Below are 20635 nucleotides of genomic sequence, written 5' to 3' on the forward strand. Positions count from 1 at the left end.
GCACATTAATGGATAGAAGATTGACAGTTGAGAGCAAACTTTGGGATTCTCTGACAGAGAAGGAAACCTGCAGGATGAAAAGGAATGGTGCTTTCCTGCCTCCTCCAGCCAGGACAAAGAGGAACCACTGTTCAGAGAGCAAACATAAGGAAGGGGAAAAACAATGAGCATTAACCTGTCAACAAACACAGTAAGGCTGACAACCAGCATCTTCACACTGTATGATGCAGCCCAATACTATCTGCTTCTTTAACAACTACACAAATGTACACACACAGAGAATGGGTTTAGGGTTAAATGATACTTCTTAAAGCAGGAAAACAGCCTCATGCCCATTTCCTCTGACCTTGCACAGCCAAACAAACTCAAATACTAATTTCTGTAGAAACAGATTGATCAATTTACACTAAAACCAAATCAGTTGCTGTAAAAAGTTCTGCCATAACTGCACCCATTTTACATCTGCAGTGTAGACCAAGGTGAGTACTTGAAGGTTTCCTGCCTCTTGTGTTCAGTTCCATAATTAAAACCTGAAGGAAGCAGCTCTCCAAAGTGTACATCAAGTGATGTTAAAGCATGGTGGAAAACAGCCTCTGATCTCAGGCAGAGGAGGTTGGTATAATGAGCTGGAATTGAGACTAACAAACTCCTTTAACACTGGCAAAGGGGACAGCCACGAAAACAGCTTGAGGAATTTATGCAAATGCAATATTCTATTTTACTACCAAAAAGTCTTTTCCAACAGCTAACGACTCTGAAGAAAGCAGCTTGCTGTAATGGGTGTGAAGGCCTCAAAACCCAAATCCTATTCCAGTGTGCTATACACAAATGATTTATCCAGGACTCGCTCTTCTTAGGCAGAAGGGTGAAGCAGCTTGTTCTTCAAAACTTGTCACTGGGAGCTTTGCACTGCACGTGTCCTCCACTAACCTGAACCTGGGGCAACCTGTAGTGCTCTTTTCCAATTACCAATATACCACAAACACCATCAGCACCTCTCCTACAGCTCCTGCTGTGCAGTGAACAGCACAAGGCCACACAGAACACAAACACCTCCAAGCCATTCCTCAGCCTCAGCACAGCCTGATCCAGCCCTTCTCCTATGAATGGGCCTTATCCTGCCCCAGGGAAGGTTGGGCACTTTGTCCTCTGGTTCCACATCTCACACTCCTCAACATCCTATTTCTCATGCTCTTATTTCTACTTAGTCTTCCAAAACCTTTTAATACATGAAACAAAGGGTTAAAAGGGACACTGCTGAGCTGTTGCAAGGTCTTGCTTAGCAGGAATTTTGCTTTATCTAGTGGAAAGTGTCCCTGCCCATGGCAGAAGGCTTGGAAGGGACCTTAAAGGTCCGGGAACCATTCCATGATTCCTGTTCTGTTTATGATGGTTAACCATTTGACTATGGACTGTCTGCCAAGCTGGGATGGACACCCAGCACACATCCCTGCACAGCCCAGTCCTGTCCTGTCCTCCATGCCCATCTTCAAACCAGGATTAACAGAGAGACAGGATCTGCATTAAGAACAAGTATAAAAGAAGTGCTGGAGTACCATCCTCCTACCAAGGAGTCCAAGGATTACTCTGCCAGCATCTAGCCAAACAGGCTGTTTAAAACCACCAAAGCACTACATAGAACCATAGCTTCTTTCACAGAAACAAAAGGGACAACACTCTTCTCCGACACAGCACACCACCTCTGACATACTCTCTGAGCTGTCATTAACACCACCACGCTCTTTGCTCCTGTGCAAGTTAGGCAATAATGCTAATCACACTCAAGCTCGTTAGATCATCACTTTCTCATCTTCCTGTCAGGCCAGTAATTACAAGGAATACATTTATGAACTCTCAGTGAGTATCTTTGCTTCTTCTCACTGGGAATTTTAAGATGCCCAGCTACCATCCCTTAGCTTCCCACCAGGAAGCTCCATTCTGCCATGCTAGGACCCTCACTATGGGAGAAGGCTCTATGGAAAGAATGTACAGGGACTGCTTACTCTGACCTTGGGAGTTCCAGCTCCATAAATTAATATGGGAGACCAGCATACTGTGGAATCTTGAAGGGAAGCAATAAGGGGGCAACGATTTTAAACAAGAGAAGGGTAAACTTAAGATTGGACATCAGGACATAGGAGGAAGCTCTGTACCATGAGAGTGGTGGAACACTGGAAAGGTTGCCCAGGAAGGTAGTATGAGGCCCCATCCATGCAGACATTCAAGGTCAGGCTTCATGGGGCTCTGGGCAACCTGATCTAGTTGGGGCTGTCACTGCTTACTGCAGGGGCGTTGGATTAGATGACCTCTAGAGGCTCCTTCCATGCCAGTGCATTCTATGATTCTCTGATTCTATGAAAGGCAGCCAGAAAAATTAAATTAACTTCTAACACTCAAAAAGTGAAGTTTGAGCAGTGTGACTTTAACACTTTGGCCTCTCCAACCCAACTGTTTTCCTGTCAGCACTTTACTCTTAGAACTCAATCATCAACACAGTAATACTTTATACGTTGTCATATTTATGCAATGAGATGCTGCCCAACACTTATTTTGGAAGCCTTCCCTCTAGAAACCTGAAGAAATCCTTACTTAAATCAGATTAGCTGAACTTGAAAGCCATTATAAAGCCCTCAGCAAAATTTTTCAGTGGCATTTCCAATTGCAAAGATTTACCATTTTCATTTAGTTCATTGCACATACCAACAGCAAACTGTTCCATGCACACATTTCTTTATTAGGTTAGCTGTTTCCAGACAGTGTCTCCTCAAAGCTAGCATCTCTTTTCTAAAGCAGCAACCTCAGTGCCAAACCCCACAAAACTATTAAAGCTGAGGTTTGCCTGGTCCTGTGCTGGCATTGGGGCTGTTCCCAGTGGAGACCTGACAGGGAAAGTGAGCCCAAGCCTGTCGGAAATCTGACTCTGCCCTAAATCACCATCAATTCATCCCTTTCTAAATAGGCTTTCACCAGTTCCAACACTTTCCACAGGAATATATTCTTTTCCTTCCTAGCTCTTAAAGACAACTGACTAGAAGTCTCTTTTGAACCAAATGCTCTTTCCACTCCACAAATTAGCCAGGCTGCTTTCCTTGCTCTTTTCTTCAAGCCAGAAGTAAATGAACTCCTTTGGCTGAGCTCCATCAGGCTGGAAAGTCAAAAGAAAAAAAGTCACTACTGTGACCTAGATTTGTAATGCTCCATCTCCACATTCCAACAGCAAAATTAAGTTTTCTAGCACTGTGGCCATTTCTTATCCCAGAGCTTTTATTTAAAAGGACAATTCTGTTATGCAAGAGTTTTGCACTCCAGCCTGTATACAATGTTAGGAAAAGATTGTACTGGTCTACCCCTGTGTTCAGAGCACTGCTGACAGTACTGGTGAACAGTCACTGGTCAGCACCAAACATTTTAAGGGATGTCAGTCTTGTGATATTTCAGAATTAGATTCTTCCAGAATTTACTAAATCTCTTCTTTCTGAGGTCCAAAGGTCACATTTACAGTGACACAGCTCTTGCCTTCTGACAGCTTCTTCCCTCTGCAATGGAGACCTGGCCCCCCCGGCCTGCTCAGTGGAGGCACTTTCCCAGCTCCAAGCAGCTGCTTTGCACATGCTAAATTCCTGCTCTACCACATACTAAGGTTTTACTTTATTATCAAATTCAGCTGGTGAAAATGTGAAATGCTGGACAACTACAGCCAAGCTTAGAAGAGCTGCTGTAAGGAGAGAGCAGAAGACCCAGGGGCCTGAGACAAGAGCAGGCCACAGAGCCAGCACCAGACCAGCACCCAAGTTGCCAAATTCTGGAATGCTCCTCAGAACCACCTACTGACAGTAAAATTTTAAGGATGGAACTGCAATGACCCTGGGAATACAGACTCCAGGCTCTTTCCCTTTGTAATAGGAGAAGTTCATCATTTTTCCCATCAGTTTTAATATTCACCATTAATGTGATGAATATTGGAATGTACTTACTGCAAGGACAAACACAGCAGTAAAAATAAATGAAATACACCCCCATTCCCCTCCCCCAGAAGAACACAAAATAAAAAGCCAAATTATCTACTTGACCATCTTTAAAGTACCAAAGAAGCCCCAAGTCAAGAAAATAAAATATAAAATGAATGAAGACACTTGTAGTAAACTCATACTTTCCCCTCATTAAGCAAGATGCCTTTGTTGAAGAGTGTGGGGTGGGAGAGATGAGACCACCTCCTAGGTGTGCCCACGCACAGACACATGCATGCACACGACCCAGAAGCACGGAGAGGAACAGGATTAGAGGTTTATTTCTGAAAACAATCCAATACAGAAGTGAATTCACAAGGAAAAACAAGGCCTGGTTCACCATGTCATCTTAAACACTTGATAAAGAGGTAAAGCATCTGTTAATTGAAATGAGGAGAAGTCCTAACAAGCCATTAACCTCTACTCCCATGGCTCTCTAGTCGATCAATAGCCAAACTGAAGCAGGTGAAGGGCACAGACTGAAATCCTCGCTTAAAGTCCTGCCAAAAACATTGGGATTTCGGGTGCATCCCATCCTCTCCTGCCTTCCTGTACAAATACTGTGGCAATGCCATATTGCTCACACTGCTCGTCGCTGGCATTGCCACACAAATACAATAAGCTTCCCACTGCCATTTTCTAAATGGAATTGTGCAATCTGCTAGGAATTCCACTAAAACAAGAACAGAGATGAGCTCATCAGTGCTGCATCCAGTTGGTGCAGGGTATAGTTTAGTTTTAGCTTCTAAATAAAGATTAACAAAGCCTAATGAGAACTTATCGGGGGAGTAGGACACCAAAGGGAACAGTGGAGAAGAGATTTAGGTGAGAACCTGAGCAGGACACTTGTTGGGGCGCGGGGGGAGCTTTATTCATTTGGTTTTACACATGGCCATAGAACTGTTTTTAAAAAAGAAAACAACAACAACAACAAAAAAACAGATACCAACCCATTTCCTGCTTTTGAGTTGCCTTTGCTGTCCGTGCTGAGCTGAGAAAGGACATAGTGAGGCGCTTTGGCACTGTCGGCATCAAATATATCCATGTTGGACTCTTCACAATCTCGACGTTTGATCCCTGGCCTCTGCTTTGGGTTTCGTTTGCGTGATTTACGTGGCACCTCAGTGTTATCATTGTAGGAACTGGTACTCATGTTACTGAAGTTGGAGGGTGAATCCTCCATCCACATACTGCAGCTCTGTTCTGACTCCAATCCACAGCCCTCATCCTGGCAGGACATCCGACTGTTGTCCAGCAAGTCCTCGGGTGGTGGCGAGATGTACAGGACTGTGTGTCTCTTCGGCGTTGACTGCTGCTGGGCTGCGTTACTGGTTAACTGCTTGTCACTTACCCCTCGGGTACTTACCCCCACGGCTGAGGAGCAGCTCTCCACTTGCATAGCCTTGCTGTCGGTGACTGAGGTAGAGTAAATGGTAGGACTGGAAGAGGTGGTAAAGGAGCTGCAAGCACCGCCCATGGAGGAAGAGGAAGGAGCTGAAGAAGCATCTGCGGTGTATAATTCACAAGTAAATACAAGATAACACGGTGCTGTGTGTGCTGGCTATAGCAGTCCCATTGCAATAAAGTGATTTAGGAACCGATTGCTTTCCCCCAACAAATGTTTGGAATTTGGTAAAGTTTTAGAATGTAGCTGCTTAAAGCAGTACAGCCTGGCCAGTACAGAGCTTTGGAAATGTCCAATCAGACTCATTTATTGCCTGCTGCAATCAGCTGTTATTAAATTTAACATTAAAGGCATAAAAATGGCTGCAAGTAAATCGAGCTTTCATTGCCTCAGCTGGACTAATTAGTTGTGTAGAAGCCATTTCATCTACAGTAATGGAAGCCCCAGTGCAAAGTGCTTATAATCCACATTCGGCGCCAATTAAACCGTTTACGGTTGGAAATTTACGTTATCGTTTTGAAGGAGACGGGACTGTGCTTAGCCACAAAATATTAAAATAAGTTTCTAACCTATGAAGCAGAGAACTACAGGTCATTTTTAATGCAGACACTCCCTGCTTCAGAGGCAAATCCTGGAATAAAAATATGAGAAAATAAATGAGAAAAAGAGCTGCTGATTATTCCATCATAAATGCGAAATAAAATATCAAATCAACTTGAGCTGCTAGGCAAAATGGAACTGGTATCAGTCGCTAAGACAGAGCTGTTCGGTTTGAAGGTTCAAAACAGGGATGAGATCTCTCTACTGGCGACACCCTGGTCCGAGAGGATGTGGAATTTCTGTCATTTGGCCCTTTCAAGTCAACCAAGACTCATTTATTTTGGGCTTTATTAGCCAAGTCCCTAATGGATGGGGAGACAGCTTGGGACAGGCCTCTGAAAAACTACTAAGCAGGATGCTTTAAGTCATGTGATTGTGAATCCTCCAGAGGTCACAGGGATCAATCTGGTTTAGAAACACGAGAGGACAGTTAAGTGATTCAAACAAACCCTTGCAGAGTTCTGAGAACAACATCATCATTTCCACTGAAGAAGTCTAACAAGACTAATCAGCTGCAAACACAGGCCAGGACGCTTCAGAGGAAGCGGAATGGACAAGCCCAGGTCTGCAGTTTAAAATCAGCTCTAGCTCACTGAGGAATAACTAACCAAATTTCATAGTCAGATTTAAGCTTCCTGGGGAGGGGGGGAAGATGTAATTTTCTGTACCTCTGCACTGCTGATCAAACCTTCCATCATCAACCAGAACCACACAAATAAGCTAATTTTGGAAACAAATTACAGATGATACATACAGGTAATTAATTACACAATCTGTTTGCTCAGCTCGTTCCTGGTGTCACAGAGGTAAGACCTGCTACTAAAAGGAACATGACAGCTTCCCTTTATGTTTGTTTGGATTTTTAAACCAAATATATTACATTAGTCTCTCTGATCTAAAAGGCTTAGAGATAGTGGGACTATTTTATCTGTTTTAAGCTATTTAAAAGTAACAGAATGTTCAGTCATCATTTATATATTTAACTAACAGCAAAACTTAGCAAACCCACCTAGAAAGCAGCCTGCATTTGATTACCAGGGGCAGCACTGACTGAGAACAATTTTTAAACCATTACCATTTCTTACAGCTCGTCTGAGCTACATTAATGTAACAGTAAAACTGCCTCACTTCAGACTGTAGTCCTGCGTGATCACCACAGCTGATCAATAAACTATTCTGCTTCTCATCTTCATAGATAGTCCCTTTCCCAAACCTCCAGGTGAACCACAAGCAGATGAATGATACCAGTTCCATTTCCCAGTCTGTTCTTTGGCAAATACAGTGGCTGAAATTGGAGAATTCAGTCACTTTGAACTGCATTCCAATTTAAAGGCAAATTTATCCTTTCTATATCATGCATTAATGCAATGCTGTTTCCAAAAACATTTACAGGATTGGCAAGAACTTATTAAATCTAGATATTAATTCCAGTGACAATATTTAGGAGCTGGTTTGCAGCCACTTTGAGTTGAGAAAGAGCGTTGCTGTTCGGGATGTTTACTTGGTTTTGTTACATTAAAGTTTGTTTCCATCATCTGAACACTCAGAAAGAAATAGAAATTCAGCATCTGTGCTGCATGCAAGTGTTGGCCAAGGGAATCAGCAGAGCACACAGCAGTCATGCTGCAGATCTGAATTCTGAACAGCAGTATTTCCCTTCAGCTGAAATCTATTCTCCTTCCCAGGGATGTAGCTGAGGATCATGCACAGTACACCACAGTGCATCCACACCTCATGTCTGCCTGCGCAGGACAGCCTGACTGTTAATGATGGACATGGCACCAGGGAGCAAGGCTCTAGAATTGGAAGACTTTTTCTTTAATAGATTGACATCAAAGATTCCTTTTTTTTTTGCAACAATGTTATGGAAATGCTTTAGAAAGGTCATTTAAAAGACCTCTAAAAAAATTTGAATCCATGGGTCTCCATTGGGACAGAAGTGCCAGACACTGACCATACCCTGTTATCAAATGGTTCAATGCATGCCCTGGCCAGAAATGCAACAATTGTCCTTTTCCCTCACTTTCCTAGGAAAAAATAACATGAATAAATCACTAAACAAAATACTTTGCAGTGTAAAGCTAAAAGAGTTGGCAATGGCCTAAGTATCAGTTTCAAATTGCACTGGGGAGATCTAGGTTGGAGATTGGAAGAAATTTCTCTTCACTGAAACAAAATAGGCTGCCCAAGGAGGTGGTTGAATCCCTGTCCCTGGAGATGTTTAAAAGATGCAGAGATGTGGTGCTGAGGGACAAGGTTTAGCACCAGACTTAGTAAAGTTAAAGAATGGTCAGACTCTATGACCTTAAAGGTCTTTTCCAACCAAAACAATTCAATGATTTCAAGATGTTAGGGTGCAGCATCTTGCAATATTTAAGCTACTATCATTATTGCTATGCAAAATAAATTCTCCTCCAGTTTCCAGGACTTTTCCCTAAACGTTAAAAAGCATGTAGATGTATGAACATGGTTGCTTTGTCTGTATATGCAAGGAGAAGGACAACATTTATACATGTAAAAAGGAAAGAAATCCTGTCCATTGTAAATTGGTTATTCTCTCCTCCTTGTGCCAGAGACACCTCTGTGTAGTAAGACAACTTCCTTGCTGTGAGGGTATTGGAGTCCCGGAGTAAGTTGCCCAGAGAGGTTGTGGAGCCCTTGACTCTGGAGAGATTCCAAACCCACCTGCACATTGTGATCCTGGGCAACCTGCTGCAGGCGACCCTGCCTTAGCAGGGAGGTTGGACTAGATCTCCAGAGGTCTTCTCCAATCCCTGCCATGCTGGGGTTCAGTGATCTCAAACTAAATGGTAATGGCCAGAAAACCTCTTTTGTGCCTTATGCCTTCCCAAGAGGCGGCCATCACCACCCACAACCATGCCAGTGTTTTAAGGGCATGGACAGGTCAGCATCTTCTCTATTGTATTTGAAATACATGAGAAAGTATGGCAAGTATCACAGCCAATGAAACAAACTGGCTAAAACCCTAACACAAGTTTCAAATCTATTTTGGGAGTAAATTTAGTCATTGCTTTAGGAACAATGTTGAAGTTAAGCAGATACTACGAAACAGAATAGAATGCGTGTTTGCTGACAGAGGCTGCAGGTCATTTAGCCAGCTCATCCTCCCTTAAACTAATCAATCAATCAGTGGGGTCAGCCAAAGAAGAGGAGACAGTAATGAATAAACCTCTCAGTGTTTCACATGGCTCCCATTTTTGTTTTCCTGAAGGTAGTGACAGCACACCTGTATCTGGCACCCCAAGGAGATCTCTTGGGTGAATACCCTGCAGTTTTGGGAGGGTGGTAAAGAAACAAATTATTCTGAATTTTTCAGTAATTCAAACTTGAGTGGAATTGCTTTAAAAGCTGAGAGCACTCCACATTTCCTGGTAGTGAGGAATAAGTTTTCCCCCAGCATGCAGAATGTGCCCTGTGGGTGTGCAGTGAGGGTGCACCTGGGTGCTGGGCTGTCACCTGGCAGTGGGGACATGCACACACACACACCCCTTTCCCAATTCAAGCATTTCTTTTATGTGAGGTTACCTTCTGTAGAGACAATGGGAAGTGTTACAGGTGGCTCTTGCATTTGCAATTTAGCAGTGCTCAAATGGCAGAGAATAAATGACCATGCACAGTTTGAAAGGTAAGACTGAATGTATTTTAACAAAATAAAACTGTTTTCAGAAAGACAAGCAAAGTGCATGTCACGGCAAGTATGCAGCCATTTAGTGTCACAAATGACATGTGCACCAGCATCACAAGGTGGCATTTTCCTTTTTCTTAATAAAAAAAAAAATATGAGAAAGAACAGAAAACTACTTCCACCCTGGAGCAACTTTGATCACTGTTGAAATTACAGAATCACCAAGGTTGGAAGAAACCTCAAAGATCATCAAGTCCAACCTGTCACCACAGACCTCGTGACTAAACCATGGCACCAACTAAACCATGGCACCAAATTAACTCCCCTGAATCTCTTCATTGCCATCATTGTAAGATGTAAGGTAGTTGAAGTAAGTAATTTGGAATCTGTTGTCTGTCTTACAAGCTTTTTTTTTTCCTCCCTCTCCTCCAATGGAAGCAGAATGGTATCAAATGGCTGAGCATAAGGAAGCCCTGGTTCTGTGTTGGGACGTCAGAACCGACACACCAGTTACAATTCTGTCAAGTTTAAACAAGAGGGAGAAAATAACCAAGAATTACCAAGCTGGTTGGTTAGTGCTGGACTTCAGGATGTAAATAAAGACAGTAAATTGTTCCACGTATTCCTGGAAGACTAATTTTCCAAGGAATTCCAGTAGTCCATGATAGCAGTCAGGTAAAAAGTCTAATAAGGTGCCTAAGGGCTCACAGACCCTTCCCTCACTATCAGGCAGTGCACAGAGTTACAGTCACAGCCAAGAAACTGAATAATTCAAGTTCTTTGTAGAAGGGGGGGAAAAAAGCAGGCAGTGGGAGAAGGGCTGCAATATGCACATGACACAATGCAGACTGCTAAAAATCATCAAGCTAAGATCAGAGCCTTGGGGAACACAGATCAAAGAGCATCTCCATGAGCAGTGCAGTCTTTTTCTGTTCAATATATAAAACATTGTGCAAAGAAAATGTATTATCTCCCTAATTAACTATTAAGGCAATGACTTACTTCTAGATCCTACTATCTTGTGAGGTCAAACAAGGCATTCAGCCTGTGAAAAAAGGTTTGAAAGGCAGGAGAAAGAAAATAAAAATCACTGTGTGGCATTGAGGGAATCTGGTCTTTAGGCAACACCTGGAGCCCATCCTTAAATCCTTGTTCATGATTTCCAGAGATCCTTAAATACAAGGATCACCAGTGCCTCAAAAGGAAACAAACAGCATCCTGACGACTTTCTTTTAATTAACTCTTGCTGGAGTGCCAAGCAAGTAATCTCCTAGACTTGAAAGCAGCTTAAAGCCTGCAAACACAAATTTGAGATATTTTGTTGGGTTTTTTCCTAAGTTCTTAGCCACCCCTGCATGAAGAGCCAGGACTATCACAAAGCCACGAGAGGAGACTTTTGTCAGCCCCTAGCCTGCATCCCATGAGATTCCCTGTGCTACGTTCAGAGAACAATTTGAGCGTCAGAAAGGAGAACTCACCACACAGGGCGAGATTTGGGTGCTGCGTAAGCTTAATCCAAGATAAATTAATGAATTAGTATGTCTAGCATGTCATGTTCTTACTAAGACTTTTGTGTGTTAACTGGTTCGTCGGAACCACTGGACACAGAAGAACAGCTGCAGAACAAAACCAGAAGGACAGCGCGTGGGCAAGATTTCCAGCATCAAACCTGGTGTTGCTGAAGGCCTTAAAGGTTAAACCCCAGAACGCACAAAGTGGCTGCAAACCTGCTTTCGACACCCCACATGCCAAACTTGGGTTTCTACTTTTCTTCTTCTTGTATTACTGAGGTCATGTCAAAAAAAACTTTTCCCCAAAAAAAAAAAACCAAAACCAACAACAACAAAAAAAAAAAGGTTTAGTTTCAAATCAGTATCAATCCACTGTTTAGAAAGAGAACAAAAAAACTTAAAGAAAAAGAAAGAAAAGAAAATGTACCAAAAAAAAAAAAAATAAAATAAAAACTTTTTAAAAATTAAAAAAAGAAAGAAAGAAAAGAGACTTATGAAGAAGTCTGAAAACAAGACCGACCTATACCCTGGGTGAGATTGGATGGGTTAAGTGTCTCTGGCACTATTTGTCTTCACTATTGACAGACACTGTCACACAACCCACCACTCGATGCCTGTCTCTGAATGGCGAAGCTAGAATGCAAGTTAAGTGTATTAATAGAGAAAAAAACTAGCATCCCAGCAAATATCATCAAGCAATCCAATTCACCAGTCATTAAATACACTCAGATTCAAGATAGGTAGGTTAATTTAATTTACATCAAGCCCAACAGCGTAAATTCCCCTTAAATTGACATGCTGAACCAAGCAGTGTAGCATACGTTGGGTAAATACATCAGTCAGTCTGCTTTTGTTACAAATGACATCTGTTATCCAATTAACACTCCGCTTTAGGTATCTAGAACTTTTTGTTAGTGGCTCACACACCCCAGTTCCATCTGGGATCCTCCCCACTTGGAGCAATAAACAGCTGTGAACAGGCAAGTCAGAGCTCTAGGACCCTCAGCTGCTCCTCATGCTCTACCTGTCACCTCCTCAGAGGCTGCTGAGTAGTCTGTCTGCTCCTCAGTCTGCTGACCTGAAGAGTGACCATATGATGGTGTCAGAATTGATGGACCTGAGACAGAACACTTCAGTTTAAGAAACAGACTCTTCTGTTCTTCAGATACAGAGTTGGGTTTTTTTCCTAAGAACTCTTGGCCTTCCAGAAGTCTTCAGTGCTGCCAAAAGGAGGTGCCCAAACCACAGTGTCATAAGACTGTTCTTCTGCCTTTCCCTGCCTTGGCTCTTCATTATTCACCATGAAACAGGGAATTCTCAAGCCTTTCTGATGCAAGAATAGCAGCCACTTCATGCAAGAATTTGCCATGAAAAACCTCTCAAATGATAAAAGAATTTGTGTTTGAGCAGTTCTGGAAAATGATCTTTACTGACTGCATGAGATTTAGGAAGACTGAAAAAAAAACTTAATCTAGAAAAATGAGATAAGGAGTAGATAGAAATAAGCCTTTACAGGTATTGATGAGGGAGCTCTGCTCCATTCAGAGCAGCAGGTATGCACTCAACATGTACAACTCCACACAGCTCAACCTTTCAACTGAATCTGTAGGCACCACACTGCTTTTGTTCCCATAAAGCAGAAACAATAAGATAACTTATTTACATTTGCATTTCCCAGTGATGATTTCAACCTAGCAGAGGCTAAAGGAACCTCTCCACCAGCCCTGAGATGTACCTCACCTCATCTTGGTCCTCCCAGGCTGATATAACAGAGCTTTAAACTTTTTCCACATACATGTTAGTGTGAACAAGTCAGAGCAGCTGATCCACAGCAGCAGAAAAATACCATTTTAGGGAGCAGCAGGATCTGGTTTAAATTAATTCTGTAAGACTTATTTGACACAGGACCACCGCAAGAAGGCTGCAGACAGAAATCCCTGGAAGACATCCTCCCTGGAAATTACAGGAAGGCACTTCCAACTGGGAGGGTGGTGGGAAGAGGAAGGGAAAAGCCTACAAAGAAATTGAAGTTTTTACAAGCATTGGAGACCAACTACAAAGAAGAATCTTTGTTTCTAGCAATTTGTTTACAGCATGTAATTATAAGCCCAGGATAACAGTATTAGTAGCAGTGTTGATATCCCTTTTGAATTCTCTGGTAATTATTTCTGTATCAACAGGAAAAACTGACTAATGATACCAGGAAGGATGATAAATGGACAAAATATTTTCATTAAAAAAATAAAAGTGAAGAAGCCTGACTCTAGCCACTCAAAGAAAAACAAAAACCAAACCAAAACACTCATCCCAGATTTTCATTCCGAGGCTGCACTGCAGACTTTAGCTTGAGAGTGACATAAAAGCCTTATCTTGGCTGTGGAATCAGGTTGCTCAGAGAAGTCGTAGAGGCTGTAACCCTGGAAGTGTTCAAAGATAGACTGGATGGGGACTGGAGCAACCTGGTCTAGAAAGAGCTTGGAACTAGATGATCTTTCAGGTCCTTTTCCAAGCCAAAACATCACATGATTCTATGATGTGAGCCACAGCCCATAGCACCTGGTCTCTAACCCACAGATGACACAAGCACTTTTACCCATCGCACTGCAGTAACAATTTGGGGGGAGGGGAAGTCTTATTTTCATAATGGCCAAAAATGCTTATGGCAAACATCTCAACAATTCTGATCAAAAAAACCCCAATTTTATCTGTTTGGGACAAGTAGTTTGTCTTTTAATTAAAAAGAACACAAAGCTGACATGCCCAGAAGAAGGTAAAGCTTCTTCATTAATCAAGTACTTTCCCAGGATAAAATTATAGATGCTTGGGAGCCAGAAGCATTCAATACATCACAGATTAATTGTATCCAAACATAAAGCAGGAAGAGATCAGTAAATACATTTCAGTGGCATAAAATTTGTTCTCTTGTTCCAGCAAGAGCATCACTCCACAGAGAATCCAATTTGAGATAAGAACTGGAAACTACCAGAATGGAAACGATGCAGGAAATACTGTCCTGGAGAGCAATGGGGGAGGAAAAAAAAAAAAGGAAAGATATGTATTTGCCTCTGTGGAAAATGAAGAGATGCTTAAGAGATCATCAAGCAGCTGAAGCAGCTCGTTCCAATATTTGCTGCAGTAAGAACAAGCAGAAGATGAGCTGAGGAGTAAGTTTCTGTATGTTTTCTTCACAGGGGTACAGAAGGTTTGAGCAATTCTCTTACTGGAGATAAAAGATGAAAATACAACACTTGTTTGAAGTGAGTGGTCAAAAGTAAGGTGCTGACCTACCAACTAGAAAGACCCCTTTGAGAGAGGATTTCAGTTAGCAGTGTGAATTTTAAGCATTTGAAGCACGTGTTCTACGTCTCTCGATTGACACCAAAAACCCGTTCGACCCCTAAAAACCAATCAAAGAGAATGAAGCATCCCTGCTTGCAACTGCAGCTTAAAAATATTGCATGGAAGGCATCATTAAAGCTTCAGGCACATTTATTTCATAGAAGAATTCTCCAGGCACAGCTTACAATGACATTTCTCTGCATGACACCCGCCTGCATTTCAAGATTCTAGAGGATGATTCATATTTAATGTGTTTATGGTACCGCACCAGGAGAAGTCCTCCTTTTCCTGTCCCCTGAACAAAGACACTTGTGATTCAAATAGCAAGCATGGAGGACAGTTTCTATTGGCAAACTCTGATGCCTTCCCTCCCTTCTAGTTTCTAGAATAATAAAATTAGAAGCTGGAGACAGCAGCTCAGGTGAAAGTTACAGCTCAAAATCCTAGAGCTCTAGTAAGCCATCCTTGCCTGTTTGACAGCCAGAGAGTGGGTGATACCTCTTTTGTCTGGATTAATGAATATGAGATACACATTTACTAACAAATTAATGAAAATCCAATCAGCAACATTCCATTTTAATGTTCTTTAACAATTCTCTGTAAATCACAAAAATTTCCAAATGGAAGAACCAGAAGTCTGCCCCTGCAAGGTCGATTCTGCTTAAAACAGCCCATCCTGTTCCTCCAAAAAACCCCAGAAGTTCTCTGCAGCAGTATGTACTGCCCACCTGGAATGCAATTTGTATGGAACAACCTCCCCCAGAAGTGTTAAGTCAAATTTCAGCCAGACACTGCCTTACTCAGCGTTTTGGGAAGCAGAGAACACACTGTGTTAGCTGTTACAGGAGTAGTAAAAAGCTCTCACCACCTCAGATCATTCTCTGCAGTGTAATCCTCTCATTATCAAGAGTAATCTTACCTGCAATCAACATCAAGCAGCACTCTAAATTAGCCCTTCCTTTTAAAACCAAGAGTAAAGGAGGTTCCCTACAACCCTAGAGAGACTCAACTATCCTTTCCTATCACTTCTCAAGTAAGTGAGGGTTTGGAGAAAGTAAGAGCTGACATACAAATTAAGAGAGAGGCACAAACAAGGGAAAGACTTCAGCTACAGGAACACCAGTTGCCAAAATCATCTTTCCTCCACACTCAGTCTTCTGTAGTGTTACCTACTCCTAAATGTGCCTGTTGTCTGCTACTGAGGACTTGAGATATGCAAATGAATCATCAATCTTGGTCTTTTAAAATATAAAATGTAAAATAAATGTTTTCCAGGGTAAGCATATGGACATGCACAAAGCCCAGGCTGTTTTTCCTCTTATTTCCCTGCTAAGAAATCAGAGCCCAGCCCAGCCAGACTGCTTATTGCTATGATGCTGGGTAACAGTCCTTGAAATTACAGTAGCAGCTTTCTAAAAAGCAGCGTAGCAACCCTAAAACTATGGAAGAGTAAAGCATGACACACTGTTTTATATAGAAACATGGTACAGGCACAGCAAGAACACAGCTGCAAGACTTCTCTCCTGAGAAGGTGGAGAAATCTGTGGGCAGAAGAAACACAACTAACCTCAGTGAAAAGCAAAAGTGCTCCCAGGATTCTGGAAGTCAACCAAGAACACTGGGGACTGCTTTGTGCTGTGGGCATCAGCTCACAAGTGCCGAGGTCGAGATGGCTCAGAGGAGGAAACCTGCTCCACCAGTACATGGCAGCATTTGTGGGAGGTGGTGCTAGGACTAGAAAACAACCCACTGAGATCCACAACGAGTAAATTCACCTCTCTTTGTACCTCTCCTACAACTTGTGTAGACACTGATGTTCCTTCTTCTCTTCCCAAGAGTTTGTCCTCAGCTTTCAAGAGAAAAATAAGTCTGGCCTCAGGCTTACTAGAAATAGCCAACCATCTGTCCACACCTGGGATACAATTTATCTTTCATATTATACAGATTTTATATATATATATATAAATATAAAACTCCTACCACCCAACACCAGAGGGAGGAGCAAGGACTGTTCTTTTCAGCCTGCTGCTCGGCATCTATTCTTGGAACACAGCCTATGGACCTGCTTTGCAGGTAAACACTTCTCTAAGATGTAGGTATTTTCTTTAAAGGATGTGGTGGAGTGGGGAAAATAATAATACCAAAACCCCAACTCAGACATTACACTGAAACTATCTGGTACCACCACCCCCTCCCCTGCAAGAGCACCAGCTCCATCATGCTGGGCTGGGGCTCAGCTCTCCTCACATGTGGACAGGGCACAACTCACTGCTGTATGATCCTGGTCACCACAATTAGGTGTTTATAAAAGACCAGGATTCAATTGTTCTTGCCCTCAGTGGAGTGGACAGTGAGGTAAGCAATGAAAACAAAACTAGTCTTTGCTCTCTTTGGCAGCTTTTGTCTGGGTGGTTAAACGCAACTATGAACAAGTCGGAGAACTGCAGTTGCTTGTGTTTAGTACTTCTGATCCCAATTTTAACAGCACCCAGAACCTTTAACTGTCTTATCACAACACTGATGGAAGGTTTCCAAGGCCATAGCTCAGTAAACACTTCAAGCCAGCACAAACTGAGAGGCACTGAGAGAAGCTGGCTCCACCTTTCCTGACTGCTCCTTCTTCTCCACATTACTCCTCTCCTGTATCACCAAAAGCTTTGTGCAAAAGTGCAGTTGGCCCATCCAGGACAGCTCTAACCTGGAGCAGGTCCTTGATCCAAGAAAAGCTCTTCAGCAGTAGTACCAGCTGAAAGTCTGTGTGAAACTATGTGATCTCCAGTTCTGAAAACTGCTGTGAACTGAATGAGTAGGTCTTCTTTCAATCTGAACAAAAAACTCTATTGTTCTTTGAGGTTTTTCATTTAAGGCATTCAAGAAAGTCATGCTGCAGTTTAACTCAAACCCAGCTAACCCACTCTGAGGTTTTTTAAGAAGGCACTGGACTGGCTGTTAGCAGACACTAAATACCTGCAGGTAACAGACATTTAGTTCCATTCAAGTTTTTAAGTCCCTTTCGTTAGGTACAGAATTAATTAGCAGTTCATTTCTGTCTGTGGATTTAGAGTGTAACAGGGTTTGAGAGATTTCTTTTGTTCACTGTTTTTTAAGATACATGTTTCTGCAGGATTTGGTTGCTGCTGTAATTGATTTGAGTCAATCATTAAAGTATCATGGTTTTAGAAATATATGCCCAAATAATCTTTTGAATAAGTGATATGAAAAAATATCAAATCCTTCCAATATAAGAAATAAAGCCATCAAATTCTTTCAGTGAGTGAAGTTCCACTGTGCACAGTTAAATCCACAGGTTCTCTCAGAAGAGGTCTGGCAAAACATGAATGGTGAGCAGTGCTGTAAAGTTTCCTTGACAAGTCTACAATCACTTCAGTTTCTGATCAGGAGTCCTGGACCATGCAAATCTGGGAAACATTCTCACACAAACATTTAATGCATTTGAATTCAGAGAGGAAAAAAAGAATGAGGCAGGTGGAATCCTCGCCTTAAATATATACATTTTTCTCAAGCAATAATTTAAGGTAAGCTAGGATAGGGGAACATGACCTTGTAAGAAATATAGGGATCAAATTATGCAAAACAGCACTTGTCTACTGAATAAAGATGATCATGAGCACAATGATCATTTTCTTCCCCTCGTTGCACAGATGTTTACTAAGATGCTGAGAAGAATTCCAGATGAAAACCAGCACTGAAAGCTAACCTCACATCAGAACTTTCCCCTCTAATCCTCACTTTTTGGATGTTTAAGGCAAATCAATAACAGTCTTTAGAGTCTAAAACATGACTGGGAGTAAGATAAAGATGGAGATAAAAAGGTCATGCTTAATTTTTATAAGCTGTCAATTAGGAAAACAACTGATTCCAATTTAGTAGTTCATAAAAGTGCCATCCTGACATATATTATACTCTCATGTATAATATAATATATTGTATAATGTAACACATTAAAAATAGAGAGTTGAGTGTGAATGAAGTTTAAATACTAAGCTTCCTGAGGCCTCTTAAAGGAAAACGTGACCTTTCTTCCTACTTACAGTATGGTAAAAGCTTCATGGCCCAAAATGTAATCTGCCATTCCAGTTTTCACCCTAGCTAGAACTTGCTGTTTGACAGTCAGTCAGCGTTCTGCCCTAGTCCCAAATTGGTATTTATTATCTCTGAAGACAGAGTCCATTCTAGGAGCTAACAGGCCTTGTGCTGTGTAACAGCAGAATGGCAAAACAAGTAACTTCTTTCTTATGAAGATACATACACACCAAATACAACCACCATGACCACAGTAAGGTGTGAAAATTGAGACCACCCAATTTAATTTATTCTCCTAGAATGAACTCTGTTACATCTCCACAAGCTCTTTTTTTGTTTTTATGATCAGAACTTTGCCAGCACTGTTCATGTTGGCCAGAAGGTTACAAACCTGAACAAAGCAACCAAATAAAGGAGAATGCTTACCAGCAGCAACTACAGCTGGAGGCGGCGAACCTGCCTCGCCACCGCTTGTTTGGCTCATGGATGCTACGGATGTTTCTCTGGAAGGTGGTAACTGCAGCTCCTTTGGGAGAAGGTCATAGACAGATTCTGTAGAACAAAAAGCATGCCATCAAAAATTTATTTAAGCTAAGAATAAAGAATTAATGCTTTTGCCTAAAAGATATGAACGATAAACCGGCCCTTCCAGAACCTTTTGGAAGTTACCTTGAGCAGATTAGAATAAACCAAACCAGGTTGGAAGAGACTTTCAAGATCATCGTGTCCAACCCATCAACCAATCCAACCCACCCAAACAGCTAACCCATGGCACCAAGTACCCCATCAAGTCTCCTCCTGAACACCTCCAATGACGGCGACTCCACCACCTCCTTGGGCAGCCCATTCCAATGGGCAATCACTCTCTCTGTGTAGAACTTCTCCCTAATATCCAACCTGAACCTCCCCTGGCGCAGCCTGAGACTGTGTCCTCTTGTTCTGGTACTGGGTGCCTGGGAGAAGAGACCATCATCCGCCTGTCTACAACCTCCCTTCAGGTAGTTGTAGAGAGTGATAAGGTCACCCCTGAGTCTCCTCTTCTCCAGGCTGAGCAACCCCAGCTCCCTCAGTCTCTCCTCATAGGGCTTGTGTTCCAAACCCCTCACCAACTTTGTTGCTCTTCTCTGGACTCGTTCCAGCAAGTCAACCTCCTTCCTAAACTGAGGGGCCCAGAACTGGACACAGGACTCAAGGTGTGGCATAACCAGTGCAGTATACAGGGGCAGAATGACCTCCCTGCTCCTGCTGGCCACACTGTTCTTGATGCAGGCCAGGATGCCACTGGCCCTCTTGGCTGCCTGGGCACACTGCAGGCTCATGTTCAGCCTGCCATCAACCAGTACCCCCAGGTCCCTCTCTGCCTGGCTGCTCTCCAGCCACTCTGACCCCAGCCTGTAGCACTTGGGGATTTTGGAATCAAGTTAGCTCAGAAAACAAGCCAACCATGAAAACATGAAGATACACATTCTCGAGACCAAAACAAAAGGGGACAAACACGTTCAAACAAAGGAAGAACTGATGAACCTCCACAGAAACTGCGCTCATTTAGCATGAAGGTACGGACAGCATATACAACCAAAGACAAAACCGCTCTCAGAATTCAAACCACCCAACTGACTTCCAAAGAACGAGCCTGATTTAGTACTATCATCTGCATATCCCACAGCACAAATGCCAGTTCTTGCTATGTAAGACCCCTTACTTCCACTGATCTGCAACACTTTTCTCCCCTCACACTCTCCTATAAGCTCCTGCAGATGCTCCAGAGGAAGCACTCTCCTCTCAGAAAATGGCTAGTGCCAGCCCATGTGATACCAAAAGCTCTGTGGTGGAACTGTGGCAAACGCTGTGCAGCAGAACCTCTAAGATACGCTTGTGTCTTCTCTGCTGTGAAACAGGGATGGCCATAAAGATCACAACACTGTTTTGGTTGGAACAGATCTTTTAAGATCATCAAGTCCAACCATTAACCCAGCACTGCCAAGTCAGATGATCAACTATAAACTGAATCAACAATGCTACACATGCTGCTTACTGTTGAGGGTTTCGGTCTTGGTTCCCCTCTCTCTGTCCTAAGCTGTGA

General features: G+C 42.5%; 1 protein-coding gene across 5 annotated transcripts in view; it reads right to left on the reverse strand.

Moving 5' to 3' along the window:
* NFAT5 (nuclear factor of activated T cells 5) overlaps window positions 1-20635 on the reverse strand; it is a 74773-nt gene that overhangs the window by 29716 nt on the left and 24422 nt on the right. For 2 of the 5 annotated variants that reach the window (XM_068150689.1, XM_068150688.1), the window contains exons 2-3: window positions 18979-19104; window positions 4958-5513 (exon numbers count right to left, since the gene is read on the reverse strand). In XM_068150689.1, the coding sequence (XP_068006790.1) occupies window positions 4958-5513; window positions 18979-19104 (682 nt within the window). Of the gene's footprint in view, window positions 1-4957; window positions 5514-5981; window positions 6044-18978; window positions 19105-20635 lie in introns of those variants that run through there. The other 3 variants (XM_068150691.1, XM_068150690.1, XM_068150692.1) reach the window with 3 other exon arrangements.

This window comes from Melanerpes formicivorus, unplaced genomic scaffold (genome assembly GCF_026170545.1).
Source record: "Melanerpes formicivorus ecotype bairdi unplaced genomic scaffold, bMelFor1.0.p_v2 SCAF_20, whole genome shotgun sequence".
NCBI lineage: Eukaryota > Metazoa > Chordata > Aves > Piciformes > Picidae > Melanerpes > Melanerpes formicivorus.